We start from the raw sequence: 19139 nt of genomic DNA, 5'->3' as shown, positions 1-19139 counted from the left end.
TCTCCTCCCCCACCGCCCAATTTTACCCTCTGCCCTAATTGGATCCGCCGATATTAACAAACGTGGCACGGCTGATCACAAACTTGCAGCGACGCAAATATTAGCTCGGCTATTCCGCCAAGACTCCTCGCGAGAACGACAAAGCGCGTCAACGGTGCTTTTTCGTTTTCTGATTTGCTACAATCCGCACTGTGCTTAATTGTTATGCACATTCTGTCTGACAAGTCATATTGCCAGCTGAAATCCACGCAATCCGCAGTGCAACCCACCAGCCTAGAGTCGTGAGTCCAGCGAGATCACACCAGTCCGGCGAACGTGCAAGTGCCTTGGCTAGAAGCCTCTCGTCTCTGAAATGGAAGATTCGGACAAGGAACAGGAAGCTCGAAGGCATGGCCTTGACACCAAAACTGGGGCGCTGGACTGGTCGGCTAGGCGACTTGCGTCCATGGTTCGCCGTGGTGTTAATCTTAGCTCTGGCCGAACAGCTTCGGGTTACCAGGATTTGACGGCAGCTCCCTGCGCTAAGAGCTGCTAAAGCCAAAGCCCGATCCAATTTGTCTCTTCTGTCGTACGCAGTGACAACCTTTTACTGTACGGCACGTAGCATCACAGAACCAACGCACAGAAGTGGACAATTCTTGCAGCACATGCGTGAGGGGAGACGACCATTTCCCCATCGCCGTGGATGTGCTTATACAGGCAACCCCTCAGATAAGAAGCCTCTTTAAGGCTTTTGGCCGTCGCATTCGATTCTGTCGTCCAATTCAATCGCAATGTCTAGTCCAAGGAGCCCCGAAGGCCCGCGAAGAGGCTCTCCAGCCAAATCGCCGTCACTTCCAAGATCCCCGGAACCTACCGAGCCTCCAGCAGCTCCAGCAGCTCCAGCACCTACGGCAGAAGCAGAAGTGCCTCCAATGGCAGAAATTCCTTTTGTATGCACCTCATAAACGGCTAGTTCGGCGGGCCAGCGTCGTAATGGCCAAGAATTGCATGCTCTTTTCTTTCTCAATGCCCTGTATACTAACTTGGCACGCGACAGGAGCAAGACGAGAGCGGAGATTCCGGCGTAGATGGCGATGACGATGATACGTATGTTCGAATTGACGTGAATAATATTTGCAATGAACCCGGGTTGACATGGTATAGCGCCTCATCAACAGCCTCTCTGTCTGAGAGCATATACGACCACCGCCAGATCCATGGCCGGACGTTCCAGCACTCCAAGACGACCGAGTATTGGGGTCCCAATGACGACCGCCAAAACAATGGACTCGATATCTCGCACCACTTCATAACAATGCTTCTCGGCGACCAGCTGTACGAGGCTCCCATCAAGGAGCCCCCTACCAGAGTCTTGGACGTTGGCACAGGAACAGGCATCTGGGCCATCGACATAGCTGACATGTTTCCTTCCGCCGAAATTATAGGAACCGACATAAGTCCCATCCAGCCCACGTGGGTGCCGCCAAACTGCATCTTCCACATCGAAGACGCGCAGCTCGAATGGACGTATCCGCCGGAACATTTCGACTTCATCCACATCCGGGCACTCTATGGCAGCATCAGCGACTGGAGCGAACTGTACAAGCAAGCCTTCACGGCGATGAAGCCGGGAGGCTGGATCGAGGACTTTGAATTCAACATTACGCTGATGAGCGATGTCCCCGAGGTTCGAGACGACCCTAAGCACATCTTTAAGCGCTGGTCAGAGGTGTTTACCGAGGCCGGCGAGCGCATGGGCCGGACGCTGCTCATTGGCACCGGCGGGCAGATGCGCAAGTTGATGCAGGAGGCCGGCTTCATCAACGTCGTTGAGAAGAACTACAAGGTCCCGAGCGGCAAATGGAGCAGCGATCCCGTCTTGAAAGAAGTTGGCGCATACAACCTCGCCTTTCTTGACGAGAGCCTGGAGGGCTTCGCGCTCTTTATGCTCAAGGAGATTATGGACTGGGACTACATTGAGGTCCAGGTCTTTGTCTCGGAGATGCGCAAGGCCATCAATAACCCAAAAATTAGACCATACTACATCCTGTAAGTTGCCCCCTCCTCCTCCTTGGCTCGCCGCCAAGCTCCATTGAGATCAAACAGCCGCTAAAGGCGCGAATGTAGCACGAATGTCTTTGCACGAAAACCGGAAGCTTGGGAGTAAAAGTTTGCTGTTTTGGCCAGCGTCTATGTTCTTTCTGAAGCGTTTATGTTAGAGCTTGTTACCCTTTGCACCTTCATGAGACCGAAACTGAGCAACCAAAAGACCAAATACCCCCCCATCACAGAAGAAAGACTTGTCCCATGTGGCCCCGATGATTAGAATGGATGGGCCGCATGGCTTTAACGGCGCTGTTTTGTCATGTATTGTTATTGATCACAAAGTCTAATTTACGCTATAAGACACCGCGCATGCGAGAATGAAGATCTCCTTATCCTGGGCCGCGTTCTCCGCACATTTCGCCTGAGCCTATCGCCGAAGTGATGAATCAGTGCACTGTCTGTTGCGGGTGAATCGAAACCGCTCTCCCCTCAAATTTTCGTAGCACGGCTTCCGATCCTTGGATAATTCAGCATGTCTCGTACCACAGCGTTATAGTAGTATTATTATCGTGCCGTTTTGTCATTGCGCTGAGACATGGGATGGCATCTGCGTCTCCCCGCCTTGACGTTCACCGAGCGCTACGCCAGATGCAGTGCTCGCAGCAGCTAACCGATGCCAAACTCTTGCGATAACGAGAACTCATTGATTTCTCATACACACTCAGACGACTAGTTTTTAACCATGGAATGCCACGTGAATGACGAAGTGCCACGTGAGTGACTATGTCTGTGATATGAGTCGCTTTATATGGCATACATCATGATTATCGACAAGATAACTCGTATATCACATCCTCGCTTCCAGCAAAAACCAAGCCGTCGGACAGACCTTTCCCAACCCAGACGAGCATGCAGAGGACCCCCAGCGTCGCGTAGCATAACATCCAAGCGTTGACACCACGCCCGCTGAAAGACGGCCGAAACATCCCATGGCTCAAGGCGGGAAATGGGGGACTGAAAGCTCCGAGTCCCCTTCGAAACGAAGGCCACCTCCCCCCCTGCTAGCGCTCTATCCGGGCCATCCCTTTCGTAGCAGGGAATGGGTTGCGCCAGCCATTTGCCTAAAGGTGCACTAAATCCAGTAGCTTGGGACACTACTGCAGGCCTGTCTTTTTGCCATCTTCCGCGGTCCTGCAAGGAGGGGGAGGGGGAGGATTAAAGACGGAAACCCGGTACGAGCGTCGAAAGATCCAGTGCCGTCAAGGAGGATGCCACAGTACAGCTTTTTGGGTGTGTCTATGTTGAACAAAACTGTAGATCTTGAGGGGTTTGCCCCCTTCGTCTTCCTAGTTTTTGCCTTGCTGGGGTTAATAAGTGTCGTTTGATATGTCATTTTCCTCGTTCGTATCTCTGTCAAGCTGAAAGCATCTTGTTTTCACCCCAGTTCGTTTCGCGCACTCGTAGCACGCTATATGAAAAAGCTATTGCTCTTAAAGGCCAGGTTCGGGCCGGCCCTTGTATAATCAAGCGGGGGGGGCTTCTCTGGTCCGCTCCACAGCAGAACGAAGCTACCCCGTGCGGCTGCTGCTACTGTGCTTTCGTTCTTACAATAAGCAGGACGAACCTGAAAATTAACGCACAAAAGGAAACTTGCCAGAACCATCATCATACATGGTAGATTCTCTGCTTGTTGTATTGGTCTAGGATGGAGGGTATTGCTGGAATTTCGGGCTCCGTCCTCCTGCTCGCAGGCGGTCTCATCAGCTTCTTCGTCATTGGGAGGATCGTGACGTACGCGAGATTGAGATCGTTCAAAGGACCCTTCTTGAGCAACTTCACCAATCTGCCTCACAGGAAAGCTTTGTTCCAACAGAGGTGCCAGGAATGGTACGGCGAGATTTGTGAGAAATACGGTACGATGGTCCCTATATCCCAAGAAACAAAACGTCATCCGTCCCGAAGCGTTTCATTGGTGACTAATTGCATTTTCCGTGTGCAATAAATACAGGCCCAATAGCAAGGATTGCTCCAAACGTTCTGATTACATCTGATCCCGATGTGTGGATTCATGTGAATAATAAGCCCGGCTATAAGCGTTCCGAGTGGTATTATACGGCTTGCCGCATTGAGTACCGACGAGACAATGTCTTTACGCAGACAGACAACAAGAAGCATGAGGCGCGAAGGAAGCAAATGGCTCCGGGGGTATGTCGTATCGCATCGCAAGACCCTCTCTTTGTGAAAGCCATTGCAAGCTGACCACAATATTGTCACTCAGTACTCTGGAAGAGAAAACCCCGACCTTGAACAAAGCATTGATGAACGCCTCCACGAATTTATTGACTTGATTAGATCTAAGTATGTTTCCACAAGTGGAAATGTTGTACCGGTGGATATGGCACGCAAAGTCCAATTCTTCACTTTGGATGTCATCAGCGGAGTTGGACTGGGCAAGACTTTCGGCATGCTGCAAAGCGACAGCGACGTAGAAAATTATCTCCAGTCTAGTGAAGAAGGCCTTCATATCGCCAACTTTGGTCTTGCCTTTAGCCTCAGCTGGATCACGCAGGCGCGCTTCCTCGGCAAATTCATCGCCCCGTCGCCAGAAGACAGCAAGGGGTTCGGCAGGATGATGGCCACTTGCTTCCGCTATGTCAACGAGCGTGTCGCAAATCCGACAGACAAGCGATCCGATATGCTGGCATCATTCATCCGCCATGGCATCTCAGGCGATGAGTTGCGCTCAGAGGCCTTGGAACAGATCGTTGCCGGCTCCGACACCACAGCAACTGGCATCCGATGCACCCTGCTTCACATCATCACAAACCCGCGCGTATACGCAAAGCTCCAAAAGGAAATCGACGAAGCCATTCAAGATGGCAAAGCTCCTCAGGATGGCCTCATCACTCACAGCCAGGCAAAGCAACTCCCATATCTTCAGGCCACAATCCGTGAGGCCATGAGAGTCTGGCCACCTGTCGCAAACGTCTTCTCACGAGACATTCCACCTGAGGGAGACACCGTCAAAGTCAAGGGCGAAGATGTCTTCTTGCCTGGAGGCGCTTGTATCGGATACTCTGCGCTGGCAATGCACCACAGCACCGAGATCTACGGCCCCGACGCAAAGGCATTCCGTCCAGAGCGCTGGTTCGAAGAAGACAAAGATAAGCTCGCTCTCATGCTTCGCACCAACGAGCTTATTTTTGGCCACGGGAAGTTCCAATGCCTCGGAAAGGCGGTTGCCCAAATTGAAATTGGAAAAGTAGTGTTCGAGGTATGTTTGTGTTTACATAGCTGGGCAAGAAAGTTCCAGCTTCTTCTTTAACGGTATGCTTGAGTATCTGGTTGGATTGTGCTGACAAAGCTATAGATCTTCCGCAATTTTGACATGGCCCTGATCAACCCGACGAAACCATGGGTGGCTTTGAACTCACTTGGATTGTTTACCATTTCTGACATGTGGGTGCAGGTGATGGAGAGGCATGCGTAGGAGGTGCCTTAAGCTAGCGGTTTTGGTTTGCTCAAGCGCGGAGGGTTTTTGGTCCCGCGATTTCACATCTCAAGTCTGAAAGATTGGTTATGCATTTGTATTTATATGCTGCTCGCAGCAATCAACTGTCCGTAATGATTTGATCGTGATACCTCCAGATTCAAGTATAGCACATGTACACAGAGTGAAGCAAGGGACTCCCTTGGGGTGAGTCACGTGATTCCCGCCATTGGCCGAACTATGTTTCTGGAACCTCGAATTGTCCAAATAGCTCAAACTCCAAGAATCACAGGAATGCGCCGGTAGACACAATCACCATGTCCTCAGCACTGGCAAAAGCTCCTCCAGCTCCGGCTACCGACAGCAAGCCAAAGGCCACCGTGGCCGCGGTCCCGACGTTCGACAATGCCTTGTCAAAGGGCATCGCCTTCGGCCGAGTAGCTGTCCTGCTCGGGCTGCTGGCCGCTCAGTTCAACGATCTGGTGGCAGAGCCGATACTGACGCTACAATCCGCGCTGCCTATCGTGGCCATTGTCCAGGTCGCATACGCGGTGCTATGTCTGCCAGCAGCAGGCTCTCAGCAGGCGAAGGCAGCCAAGAAGGCTCGTCCTGGCGAAAAGAAGAAGCCCGAGCAAGCCGGAACGAGCTCAGTGGTGGTATGAAGCTCCCAATTGATCACCGTGATGGATTGATTTGGGCCACATTGCTTGCGGCATTGATTTGGAATGGATGATGCTAACACGTGCCCTTTTTGTTTAATCCTAGACTGCCTTCCTCGCCCTCGTCCTCTCTACGATAGCGACCCCTGTCATCCATGCGCTCTTCATCCTCTTCGGTGCGCCTTTCCTCGACCACATCACTCACACTTTTCTCTGCGCGGCGCACTTCTCCCTCCTCGGCATCTTCCCCGTCATCTACGCACGCGGAGTGGATAGTCAGGCACTGATTGCGGTGGCTGGACTGTCTGCGCCTCTGGACGAGACGCTGGGCGGCCTGCTAGGCGCGGTGCTTGGCGCATGGTTGGGCGCCGTGCCTATCCCGCTCGACTGGGATCGAGAATGGCAGAAGTGGCCTGTCACGATTGTCTGCGGCATGTACGCGGGGTCATGTCTTGGCAGCTGGCTGTCCGGCGTCGTGTTCTTCGGCAAGCGGCTCGGAGGAACTGCGTCTGCCGCAAAGGACGAGTAGGGCGAGACGGTCAATTGGCGCATGTACTAAGCATAATCATACACGGAGCATATTGGGGGAGATATGGCGGGCATTGTGTGCTGAGACGAGCATTACGAAGAGCTACTCTTTGAGTTTGGGGCTAATTGGCTATATACGGATAGAGAAAACGGGGGTTAGCAGCGGTAATCGTAGCAGCTGGATGGAGCACCATATCAGCTAAGTTTTTTTGTTATATATATATAATGAATCCATATGTGTAATCTTAGACGCCATCTTCTGTACGAAACTGTCACCCTTGGTTCCAGATAGATTGTTGCCATACCTACCACACAGAAGCGCCCGCAGACCAAGACCAGGCCCAACTCTAGTTTGTTTGGACCAATTCACAGCGTCAGCCAGTAGTCGACGCTTGATACGGGTCCTGTGACAGTACAGAGTTGCGTTCTGTAATCCATTAGTCAAAAAAGTCTTGGATCTCCGGCTTGCGCGGCGTTCGGAATCACTGATCGTTGGACAAGATAGAGCACACTATCGGGGAGATTGACTGCCAAGCGCTGCGCCTGTCATGCCATTTGTCCAGCCAAGACGGAGCTAAAGCGGGGGGTGTGATGGGCAGGATAGAGAAAGATCCATGCAAGGACAAGAACAAGACAAAAAGTCACTGTGGCTCGGGCGGTTATGCAAGTTGAGGGACGGCAAAGAGTTGTAGTCATGATGGGGGATGGGATGCTGCAACAGCAAATTGCAGTGATTCCGCATAGCACCGCCTCATCTCATCATGACGGCAGCTAGAGCGAAACGGAGTCCCAAGTTTCTAAAAAGGGAACAGAAACATTCAAACTGGCATTGAGGCGAATGGAGGAGCTGCAGCTTGCACGAGATTTTGCTGCTGAGGTCACTCATACGTCGAGACAAGCCGCACCGGCACACACGGAAATGGAGCTGGCATTTGAACTGCTCCCGGCAGACGCTGTGGCTGGTGACCGTTTAAAGCTTCCAATGAGGCCAAGTTTTGTCGTCATGTGGCGACGACGCTGTGGCGCGTGCTCGTTAGTTCGAAGGCGTTTGCTTGTCTTGTCATCCCATCGGGTGTCTCCAGCTGCCCATCTGTGGCGGTGCGGGCAAGTTTGAACCTTGCAAGCATGGAAACAAAAGCTGCGCTAAGCAGGGGGTCCTTGCAGCAACGCCTGTAGATTATGACGTAGCTTGATTTCAATCTCATGTCGGAAAAAAAAAAGTCATGATGGCATATTGCTTCATTGGTGTTGTAACACGGAACTGGGCCAAACAAGCCGGCTTCTTTTCTCTGCCTTGTTGCAGCAAAGCAACCCGTTAGCCCCTGCATGATACCGCCCTAAGCCCGCCCAATTTCTCGTCACTGGTGTTTTTGTCCCGAAATGGCATTGGATCGAATGGCTTCTTGTTCCCTCCCCCCTACTCCGTAAGAGTATGATGTGTGGCTTGACCAGTCGATGACGCAACATGGAAGCCGGCTTCCTTTTCTCCTTCTTGGCCGGAATGTCTGGGAAGGGCCAAGATGACGAGCCACGGCAATAAATAGTACAAGCTTCGCAGAAACCTTCTTGTCCGCTCTTCTCCCTTTTGTGTCTCACACAGCTTTTCATCTTTACTCCGCGATCTTCCTGGTCTTCACCAAAACAACATCATTGCGCCCTTGAAGCCCTCTTAGCAGCATCGATATACCCAAAAGACGTTGAGCCCTTGAGCCTTGCGCGAAACACATATCCAACATGCCTTTCACCACTAGGTAAGCTTCGAGCTTGACGTCCCGTGGCTTCCGTCATCTTCCCCGCAGCTCTCAAACCCGCTTCCTCTTCGACGGCACGCGATCAATGAGAGCTGGGATGATATCGAGGCCCAATCACTGGACAATGCTGATCATATCTTCTCCTTCAGCGATATCTGCAAGATTATTCTTGCCATCATTCTGCCGCCCATCGGTGTCTTCCTCGAGCGAGGCTGCGGTGCAGACCTCTTGATCAACATCCTTCTCACAATCCTGGGTATGTCAAAAACTGCCACTCACCGCCAATTGCAGCCCTCACGTCACTGTGATTCCATTTTCTCGGGCGCCTGACTGACTTGATCCACCTCAGGTTACTTCCCTGGTATCATCCACGCTCTGTACATCATATTGAAATACTAAGCCCGCCTTCCGCTCCCGTATCCCGCCGGAATCAAAGCGTCATGTCGTCGCACGGCATCATGTCGTGCAGGCACCAATTACTCCACGTTTGACCGGCAATTGTCGTTTTAGAATGGATGCGTCAGTGGAGGAGTGAATTTTACGGTCGCCGGCTCACCACTTGGCCGGTCATAGACGCCATAATGACAGTAGGCTTTCCTTTATGGCTTTTCTTTTGTTTTTTCTCTCTTGTTGGCTGGAGGCAGATGCACCCTGTTTGAAAGGGGCGTCAGGTTTGGCTATTGTTAATGAATTGATACCCGACTTCCTCTAATTACAAATACCTACCTTTATTCAGTCTCAAACAAGCTTTGATCTCATTTCTGTGATGCGTGTGTTGAATAACAAGCGAGTGGTTTGAACTTGCAACCTACCGATGCAAATTAAACAATTGATTGAATTGACAGACTATATATATTCAAAAAGTAAAAAGGCAAAAATGAAAATAAAGAAAGCAATGGAAGGAAGAACCAAAAAAAGATGGTGATTCCGCCCGGGCTCGAACCGGGGACCTTTTCGGTGGTGTCAACTAACTGTTAACGAAATGTCATAACCAACTAGACCACGGAACCGTTCATTGGTGATGCGATCTGTCGTGTCCATAGTTATACATCCATCGCGACATCTTGCAAGCGATTGTTTCGGAGCGCCGCAACGCTTCATTGGAGAATAGGGCTGCTACAACTTCATCACCGGCAGGACAACTATAAACATAAGGATAATATTCAATCCTGCCTCATATACAACAGTAGCCCTCTCCACCCACAAAAGGCAACAACATACACATATGTTCGATCACATCCCTGGCCAATACAAGACGTTGAAAGAATAACCAAAGAAGAGCGCCAATTCTAAATGATCCCCAATCCTTTACCATGTGCCGCATATAATCCCGAGCATGTAAATGTACCGTATGAACGAGTGAATGTGAAAAGAAAGAATGAAAGGTGAACAACGAATTTAGAGCAATTCTCCGTCGCCCTCTTCAACCCCCTCCTCCTCTTCGTCCCAGTCTAACTGGGCGTCCAGTTCCGCAGCCTTGCGCTGGAGTTCTGCGAGGCCAGATAGCTCGGCGACGTAATCCTTTTCTTGGAGAGCCTTCTTGACAAATCCCCACCCGTCGTTGCGGAAGGCGTCTAGGATCTTGGGGCTACATGCGCTACAGCTGTCGTATGATTGCCCGCGAAGGACAATGTTCTGAAAGGTGGATACATAGCCACGGATCTGATGCGGCACGAGGCCAAGCGGATGATCAGGGGGTTCCCTTTCGAGCGTGACGCCTGGCCTCGGCTGAGGTGCCGGGGCGCCGTTCTTTAGCGGATGTTGCAAGAGGCTTGTCAAGAGCTCAACTAAGAGTGCAGAGGCAATGGCAGCAACTCCGGGTCGAGTCACGGTACACTGCTGATCAAGCGTTTGATCCTTCATAGACTGCACGCACAAATACCGTTAGAAACGTGACAGGGAACCGAAAATCTTTAGGGGAACTTACATCAGCTGGGGCGACAACATCATTGCAAAAGTAACATCCAAGAGAGTGTTGCCCCTCTTGTTGCCCTTCAGCACCGTGCCGCATAACCACGTATGAATCGAATCCCAGGGCAGCATTCATGACAATTTTGCCGGCTGCTTTTCCCATCACTGTTGGTAGCCAACGCGATTCGCGAGTGTCCATCAGCAAGAAGATGACATCGTGCGCATCAATCAAGGCTTCAAGCTTGTCATAGTCGGCTTTTGTTCTCGCCTCATCAGCGAGAGCGTGACCGAGCATCGGCACAGAAAAGGAGTGGCCCTCAGCATCTACTCCTGGATATATCCTCTTCAACATTTCGGCGGCTTGGATAGCCTTTGGTTTCCCACCATTGAGACAATCGTCGTACTCAAAGAGCGGCTGGCGGACTGGGTTCGAGAAGGACACGCTGCCGTAGTCAACAAAGGTGATTTTCCTCACACCCCAGCCCAGCAAGTTTCGTGAGACGTAGCCACCCAGCGTCCCGGCACCCAACAGCAAGCATTTGGTGTTCTTGATTACATCGAGGTTCAAATCTGGGGCCAGTCGCCACTTCATCAACTTTAGATTCAAGTCGACTGAAGAATCAGCCAACCTGTTAGGGTCCATGTACTCGCCCAAGTTTGCCAGTTGTGCTTGAAGCTTGCCGTTCTTTGCTCGCTCCCAACCTGTAACCTTGGGCATCTCTTTAATCTCCATATCCTCAACGGGGTCCATCGTAATGGGTATAATGATGCTTTTGGCCTCATGCCTTCTGGACCATTCATCTCTGAAACACAGAATATTGATCTTGGACAAGCGGAATCGATGGCGAATCAGAATCAGGAGATTGCGCAGCGGCCATGAGGGACCTTCTGAGAAAGTTGATGGATCCAAAAATGTGACGAAGCGATCCTCCTCGGCAACACCGTCAAAGAAGCCATCTTCAAAACTTCGCAGTGAGGCCACCTCCCATCTGTATGGAATCTTGAGTGCCGGGTCATGTTCGTTCAAATCCTTTGGCTTCTCCCCCCATATCTTCTTGGCCAAGAAGAATCCATGCTCACGCTTATCCACGATATATCTCCATGTACCGACGCGATCCATAAGGGCTGTAGTCTCGTCCGAGTTGAGGCGTTGGATGGGGCCAGAGCGCTTCCACTGCGCGTCTGAGTGCAGCGCAGGAAATGCACACCAGTATATAAATCTGTATTTCTTGAGATCGGCGTATGATAGAATTATGAACGAGGATAGGAGCGAGGGAACAGAGTAAATGCTGCCGTCTTTAATAGCGTCCCAGATCTGCCTGCCTGCAAGCTTCAACATGGCGGCTTTGTCGGTCTTTCTGAAATCTTCGATGGTATTGACATTTTTGATGATGCCTTCGGCTCTTGCTTTTCCTAGAGGGGGACTGTATCGCACGTCAGCTTACACTATTCCTGTTGGCTCGTTTCGATGTCAAAGACGCACTCCGTGTTTGTCAGGGCGCTTCCGAGAATCTGCAGCTTGGAGCTTGCATCTGGGTCAACATCCCGCGGCTCGTACACGCCCAAAATTCCGCGCGCAGAGTCGTCGAGCTTGTCATAGTCTAGCTTGGACGAGAAGAGCGCCGAGTAAAACGGCAGCTCTATCTCGGAAGTGAACGGCACGAACTGAAGCGGCTCGTCCATGGTAGCGGTTGCGTCGCAATATGCCGAATGAGCTTTGGTGAATGGTTTTGGAGAAGTTGGTCGAACGAGTCGTTGTACAAGGTGTATTTGTCAAAAGTACAAACTTGTGGATGCGAGGCTGACGAAGACTTTATTTGATTTGGCGTCGTATCAAGTGCAAGGCTCGAGAAAGCAGGCGACAAGGCAGAACCGTCATCTGATAGAGCATCACGAGCTACAAGGCCAAGTGATGTCGTAGCGCTGAGCTGCCCCGCGGAGAGCGGGGAACTCTGGTTGCTTTCTAAGTGCAGCGAGCATGCAAGGGCCCAGGCTCCAGGCAGTTAGTGCTTGATGTTAGGCTGTCATGGGGAGGCTGCTTGCGGCTCTTGTAGCGAAGGTCAGATGCGGAGCTGAGCCTTATAGCTACAAATACTGAATCAGCAGACATCTAAGAAACCTGTCCGATATGGTGTAGTGGCTAACATCGCTCGCTCTCAATCTTCGATTGAAGCTCCGAGCAGCCCTGGGTTCGATTCCCAGTATCGGAGAAAATTCTTTTTTGGCAGATTTCGCCAGCTGGGATGCATCCGATGTATATACAAAGGCTCTGCAACTTTTGCAACTCAGTCGATTCCTTTTTGTTATCCTTGTAAACGTAAAAATGCTTCTTTTTTTATACGAGCTGTGTGCATGTAGATTGAGGTATCCTCGTCATCTCGAGTCTGAGATGCGATAAACTAATATGTATCGCGTAGAGTTTTACAATAACACTTTGTCACTGCTTATTTTCACTGCCTCCCTTTGTGTCTCATTTTTTAGAGATATTGTTCGACATTTCCGGTAGTACAGCTCAGCTACGATTTAAGGTTTCAGCCTGGCCCGTTTGCATGAAGCCAAGGGGAAGAATATTCTCAGAGGCGCCACTGTTTGTCTTACCGGATTTGCAATACTTCTCGGCTATCACCAAGGTTTAAGCCTGGGCTGTTGGAATGCAGCCAAGAGCAGCCAAGAGGGGGGAGACCAATCTGACGTCAGGAATTCAGACTTTTAAACTAATTTAAAATCTTAAACACTGCCAAATATATAACCTTTAGACAATGCCAAAGCTTAGCTAGCACTCTGATTCTTCAATCTGTCGAGATCCTCATTTGAATCACCATGGCGGGCAAGAAGTCAAAGAACAAGAGCAGGAAGCAAAAGCAGGAGAAGAACAGGGCTGCTCAGCAGGAGCCAGCTACGAGCAGAGATGGACAACAGGAACCAGATAACAGCTTGGTCGAGCAACAAGAACCAGTTCCAACCTCGACCGAGCAGCAGGAGCCAGATACAAATATCGTTGGGCAACAAGAGCCAAATCTAGGTGCCGTTGGACAGCAGATGCCAACTACAGGTATTGTTGGACAAGAGGAACCAGATACAAGCATTGTTGAGCCACAGGCGCCTAATACAGGCATCATTGGACAACAAGTACCAGATACGAGCATGGGTGGGCAACAGATACCGGCTGTAGGCATTGTTGGGCAACAGGAGCCAGTTACAAGCACTACCAAGCAACCGGAGCTGGAAAGGGGCACAGTTGAGCAACAACAGCCGAATACGGGCGTCGTTGAGCAACAACGGCCAGATGAAAGCATTACTGAGCAACAACGGTTAGATACGACCACGGCTGTACAACAAAAGCCAGACCAGAACATCCTTGAGCAACGGGAACCGGTGCCGATTACGGCTGAGCAGCAGGAGTCAGCCAAAGCTATAGCTGGGCAGCAGAAACCATTAACAGGGAGCTCCTATTCCGACGAGCGAGATCATCTATCATCAGACGATTGGCAGGGAATATTGTACGCAGCTGTTCTGTCACTGGATATACAACAAGCTAACAATTTCAGGCAACGTACAGGTGCATTGAATGGTTGGGTCCCCCAGAAGAAAAATGGTGACATCGACATCACTCGTGCGGCTGAGCAGTGTATGTAGCACTATGTTAATATTACAGCCGAAGAATAATGCTAACAGACATACTAGTATTCACATTGAAGCCTGAGGCGATGCCGAAGTGGAACACTGCAACTGGCTCTCCACGGGAGGCTGTGCAGTTCCAAGATTCTACAGAGGAGAGTTTCGTCAAAGCAGCTTTTGACACAAGTGCGATCAAGGCGACAATGTAAGTATTGATATCTTGTACTATCGGTCAGAAAGGATTTCATGAATATTGATGCGTTGGTAGCCAAGCCACTACGCCCACCGGAAAGACTGGTGTCAGAGGCAGCTTTGCGCGGAGCACAGGAGACAAGGTGTCACATGAGCACTCCGGCGATGTTAAATCTTTCTATCTTTTCCATGAGGTATGTATGCACTTTCACATGTCTTCTATCATGCAGTCACTAACAAAATTGGGACTTGTAGTTCCCTCTTGCTGTTGTCGATTTGGAGGGCTCTTCACTTGTGCCAACCCAAAACTTTGTGGATTTCATCAAGGATTCGATCAATGAATATGCAGGACTAATACCCCCAACTACATCTGCGGATCGGGAAGCATTTTCGTCGGTACTGAACAGTTTTCATGATAGATTCGGTATGTGTCTTGGAGTTCTCACCTGCTGAAAGGGGGGTGCCTAATCGATGATTTTTCTTGCAGGCACCGTTTTTACGAAGCGAGTTGCGCTAGGGGGCAGACGTTATGCCATCCAAAAAGTCTACAGGCACAGCCAGGCTGTGAACCAAAGTTCTGAAGAGAAAAGTGCGATCAAGGCAAGCCTAGATGCGCCGTTAACTATTGGTTCCCTGAAGGCTGCAGGAGAGCGCAGCTGGGGCTCGACTAGTGGCGATGGTGATTACGGGAACGTTACGATTGACGTCAATTCCCTTGTCATTGATGGCGGTGATGAGACCCTTACAGAGGAGTATGTCTTTCACTTTCTTTATGTAGTGTTATCATGCAATCACTAACATCCAGGCTCTAGTGTCGAGACATGGCAAAACACATTACTGGCGCCCAAAAATTGGAAAGTCATCAAGGTAAGAGTAGAGTCAAAATGGAAAATGACATTAGCTAATTATCTTGTAGCAAAACAATGTCGAGGCTCTTTTCCCATTTCTGCTAGGGGTATTGGACAGGATGGAGCCAAAATACGAGTATATTGACTTTGTTAGAGGATTAGCTATACACGACCAAGACCTTCGAAAAGCCCACGAGAGACGACTGACCGCTGTCTCGGAGCCTCTCACGCTGCGAATCTCAAGCTCATATGCGCCGACAAAAAGTATACTTTCGAGTCTCACCGGAAAAAAGCCAAAATGGACAATGACGCTCAATACCGATAAACCCAAAATGATTGATAGGGTCAAAGTCAAGATTCCCGGATACTTTGAGAATGGAAAAGACCGCGTTGATGACGTCGTTGGGTTTCCGAAAGCTTTTCCGGTCTCGATCGACCTGCCTACTCAGTGGAGTCTGACTCCGAAGAAAACAACCAAGAAATACGAGGCAGAATTCACGGTCATACTCAAGCCCAGTTATGAGTGGCAAGAGTCTGATGGGGGGGCTTCGACAGTTACCTTGAAGGATATCAGTGCCAACACTCTGGTTTTCGGGGCCTTGCTGAGTCCAGAATCAGCGACATTTACGGCAGAATACAGTGTTCGCTCCACCAAATGAGAGTCATTTAGTACTTTGGCTTGATAAACGGCAATAGTTGGGACCTTTTAAGGATGTTGGGCACAACTACACGATCATTCGACGCAAGGACATCGTTCAACCAAGCCGATAAAATGAAATTTGTGATCTAATCTCCGTTTTGAATTGATGGAATCGCTGCCGTGGCATAGAAAGTATTCTATGCAGCTGAATGTAACGGATCGGTCTATACAAAATAGAATAGGATATTAGGTAGTCAAAAGTCAATAATCTGATTGGAGTTTGAGGAAGCCCTCCTTTCACTGCCTCGTATTGAAAATAGCATTTTTTACAGAGTTTCTCCATAATATAGTACCATGTTGCAATCTACCTATCTAGTAGTATCGATCTCTTGGATGCTTGCTGCAGTTATGCAGTGTTGGCATGGCCATGCTTATCCATGTGATGAGATGAGATGTCCGAAATATGAAAACCTTGAACTCCTAGCAAATTATTACCGAAAACCCCTTTGTTTGTCCACTCAAATCCACATGTTCATACAGTTGTGAAGGGCTGATCGTTGGGTGTGAGTGCTTTGGAAAGAAGTCGCATAGACCACTCGCGACACATATTCTCTGTCGCTCCATCTTGACTCACATCTAACGTCTGCGCCACTCCACGTAGCGCTCCTTTGCGAACACGATTTCGTTATTGAGACTGATTAGCTCCTCCAGGGTTCCTGGTTGGTCGTATCGGAGCTTCAACCTGAAAGGCCATTTCTCGATCACGGTGTGCTTTTCTTTCATCACCAGCCCAAAGAGCTTATCTACCTGCGAGAACCGGAAGTTCTCCATGAACCTAAGGGACATGTTAGAAGCCAAGTGATGCGGGCGTTGCGAGGGGAATCAATTTGTCAAGAATGTGCTTACCGATCAAAATGGGATCATAGGCCGCAACGTTTGCCTGAGCGTACGTCCACATGAGTGGTCTGTGATCAAGCAGGGGATGATGAAAAGATTTTGCTCCTATGTGCGAGATATATTCACGTATGAGCTTCGTCTCCGGGCGGCGTGTGTACATGTCCATCATTCGGTCCTGCATAGTCATAGTCTCTGTAATGGCGTTCCTGAACAGAGTGATGAGAGTCGCATGCGGGTTGGCTCGAGGGCACTGAAGTAAGGGACCCATCGCTGAAGCTGTGTGGTGTATTCCAGCAAGGAGATTGTCTGCCACATTGGAGACCTAGGTGACACCGATTAGCATCCAAACTGTGAGAAAATCTGGACATAGCCGAGCTTCAAACGCCTGCTTACCTCGATTCGATTGAATGTATTGCACTCAAGAATGGTGTAAATCTCACCAAACCCCATACAGAACAGTCGAAAAGCCATTTGCGAGTCTGAAAGACGGATCAGAAAGGCTCGGAGTGTGGTGCGAATGTGGTTGAAGAGTTTGCCGTAGATATCAGCAGTCGCAGGCCCGCTTGAGCTGTCTTCGACGTCCTTCAAGGACCATCCGTGGAGAGGATCGGCGCACTCATTCATCGGCCAGGAATCAGTAACGTGGAATAGTGTCCTATTTTTTATTAGATATATAGTTCTCAAACCGATTGGCAACGTCTATTACTCACGGATTCGGCTCCTGGAACTCATGGCGCGGAGCCCCGAATGGCAAAAGGAGTCCGTCTTGCCGAAATCGATGCTTCGCAATTCGGCGGGCAGGCGACTGAAAAGTCAGATGTCGATCCAGGGAATCCTTCTTAGATTCGGCAAGGGTAACAGCCGTGCGAATACGGCTTGCTCGTTCTGCTGTTAGGCCTTCTGGAGTCTTCATGTAGGTCAAAAGGCGAGCCCATTGTGACTTTTGCAGCACAAGCCTCAGGGACCGTTTTCCGAATCTCCATGTCTTCCCCAAGAGGCTATGAGAATCTTTGTCCTTGACCTTTTCAATAATGCCTTGGACAAGAGGCAAGATCTTTTGCTGAATCATGTCGAGATCAGACTTGCGGATGAGAGCCGAGTACCAGACGTGGATTATGCAGTCCACCGCCTCATCGATGTTGTCAGACACGAGGGCAATAAGGAGTATGATGACGTTGCGTGCCATCACATCAAGATCATCGTCGTTGATGATAACTACGATGAGCTTGTTGTAGCTAGCAGGGATCTGAGCAATGGTCTTGACAACATTTCGAAGATCCCCAGAAACTACACCACAGCAAGATTGATCAGTTTGGCGGCACAGCGTGACAAGATTGGGCTGGGAACATACCGGCAAATAAGAGGTCTATCTGCTTTCCATAATCAACACCTTCGTTTGACTCAAGCTTAAGCACGTCGATGGCGGGAATATTTCCCCAAAGACGCTTCTCGTCGGCAAACGAGGGTATGATATTTCTATTGCCAGTCTCCAAAAAAGCTGGCTTTCGGTTCTCCAGAGCCCAGCTAGGACGCCAGGTTTCATTGCCCAGAGGCGATTTGCAGTCTATTTTGTGCAGGGCCCAGTGGGATTTTTGGCAGTCCGAACCACAGTACTAGAATCAAACGTTGGCTCAGAAGAGACCCATGCCAGGTCAGTGAATTATTTACTTACCACGACGAGATGACAGCCTTTGCAAGTGTACTTGCCGAATTTCTTGCAGCCAGTGTTGTCGGCGCTCCAGTTTGCGCATACAAACTGTGGAGTTGCCATGTTGGCCTTGTTCTTGAATCGACTCAAGTTGAGATTCAGATGACTGTAGGCCTTTGAAGGTGATTTGCTAACCCAAATAAATACAACAGGAGAGAATGATGCTCCTGATACTGATGCTGAAACTCAGCACCAGTGGCTTCAAGGAGGCGGAACGTGGAAAGGGGAGAGATGTGAAGAAGAGAAAGATAAAGAGGGGGAAGGTGAAGATGGGGGAAGTGACTGCCTAACCACCTGGCAGCCAGTCGACTGAGATAGTGATAGCCCAGCGATAATGATTCACTCTTGCCAGCTGCCTTCGTTTGCTCAGGCAGGTACGGAATATTTCCTCCGGGCTCATTCACTCAAGTCCGGTATCCACATGTTGACGCAGGTTTCCGATCAAAGAACTCAAACAGTTCAAGTGAAAAGGGTTGATATTGTCAATGCGGCATAGGACATCAATGAGTCTATTCAATGGTAACTATGTGAGCCCTACATACACCAGTGGATTTGCCTCGATCCACATGAGCTCGGAAGTGAACCATCTTGATACAGGGCACCGAATTTATATGTCACGGCCCATTACTGACGTGTAATTTATAGATACTCCGTCATCAGTCCGTTGTCCAGTATTGCCTCCTGCTTTTGCTGCCACAAGTACACTAGCTGCGGGATAGAAAATCACTCCAGTGTAGACACACAACGGAATATACTAGCTGTAAACGGCCAAAAGTAGAAGAATGGCTGCAGATGGTATTTCAGGGGAAATGTTATTCAGCACCCCAAATTCGTTATTCAACACTCCAGCGTTTGCATGGAATTCAAGG

At 49.9% G+C, this 19139-nt stretch overlaps 6 protein-coding genes across 6 annotated transcripts; 4 read left to right on the top strand and 2 right to left on the bottom strand.

The window, feature by feature from the left end:
• Window positions 1–773: 773 nt before the first annotated feature.
• T069G_04069 (methyltransferase domain-containing protein) lies at window positions 774–2149 on the top strand (the record flags this gene model as incomplete). Its single annotated transcript, XM_056171279.1, has 4 exons — window positions 774–932; window positions 1040–1089; window positions 1147–2031; window positions 2110–2149. The coding sequence occupies 4 exons, from the start codon at window positions 774–776 to the stop codon at window positions 2147–2149; spliced, it is 1134 nt and encodes a 377-aa protein (XP_056032171.1).
• Window positions 2150–3733: 1584 nt separating this feature from the next.
• Window positions 3734–6706, top strand: T069G_04068 (GPI biosynthesis protein family pig-F domain-containing protein; the record flags this gene model as incomplete). Its single annotated transcript, XM_056171278.1, has 6 exons — window positions 3734–3941; window positions 4037–4233; window positions 4307–5302; window positions 5399–5487; window positions 5790–6174; window positions 6284–6706. 6 exons carry the CDS (start codon window positions 3734–3736, stop codon window positions 6704–6706), a joined length of 2298 nt encoding a protein of 765 aa, XP_056032170.1.
• A 1733-nt stretch (window positions 6707–8439) lies between these two features.
• On the top strand, window positions 8440–8855 carry T069G_04067 (proteolipid membrane potential modulator domain-containing protein; the record flags this gene model as incomplete). The annotated part of the gene is made up of 3 exons (XM_056171277.1): window positions 8440–8456; window positions 8606–8712; window positions 8806–8855. 3 exons carry the CDS (start codon window positions 8440–8442, stop codon window positions 8853–8855), a joined length of 174 nt encoding a protein of 57 aa, XP_056032169.1.
• A 999-nt stretch (window positions 8856–9854) lies between these two features.
• Window positions 9855–12050, bottom strand: T069G_04066 (thiF family domain-containing protein; the record flags this gene model as incomplete). Its single annotated transcript, XM_056171276.1, has 3 exons — window positions 9855–10322; window positions 10384–11791; window positions 11851–12050. The coding sequence occupies 3 exons, from the start codon at window positions 12048–12050 to the stop codon at window positions 9855–9857; spliced, it is 2076 nt and encodes a 691-aa protein (XP_056032168.1).
• A 1137-nt stretch (window positions 12051–13187) lies between these two features.
• Window positions 13188–15684, top strand: T069G_04065 (uncharacterized protein; the record flags this gene model as incomplete). The annotated part of the gene is made up of 8 exons (XM_056171275.1): window positions 13188–13867; window positions 13916–13995; window positions 14052–14190; window positions 14254–14371; window positions 14433–14601; window positions 14665–14929; window positions 14990–15044; window positions 15094–15684. The coding sequence occupies 8 exons, from the start codon at window positions 13188–13190 to the stop codon at window positions 15682–15684; spliced, it is 2097 nt and encodes a 698-aa protein (XP_056032167.1).
• Window positions 15685–16301: 617 nt separating this feature from the next.
• T069G_04064 (MYND finger domain-containing protein) lies at window positions 16302–18333 on the bottom strand (the record flags this gene model as incomplete). Its single annotated transcript, XM_056171274.1, has 7 exons — window positions 16302–16407; window positions 16473–16500; window positions 16572–16884; window positions 16956–17217; window positions 17273–17849; window positions 17914–18175; window positions 18235–18333. 7 exons carry the CDS (start codon window positions 18331–18333, stop codon window positions 16302–16304), a joined length of 1647 nt encoding a protein of 548 aa, XP_056032166.1.
• Between the last annotated feature and the right edge of the window lie 806 nt (window positions 18334–19139).

Source organism: Trichoderma breve, chromosome 2 (genome assembly GCF_028502605.1).
Source record: "Trichoderma breve strain T069 chromosome 2, whole genome shotgun sequence".
NCBI classification, from domain to species: Eukaryota; Fungi; Ascomycota; class Sordariomycetes; order Hypocreales; family Hypocreaceae; genus Trichoderma; species Trichoderma breve.
The sequence above is the reverse complement of the archived record's forward strand: the minus strand, read 5'-3'. Positions and strand labels throughout refer to the sequence as shown.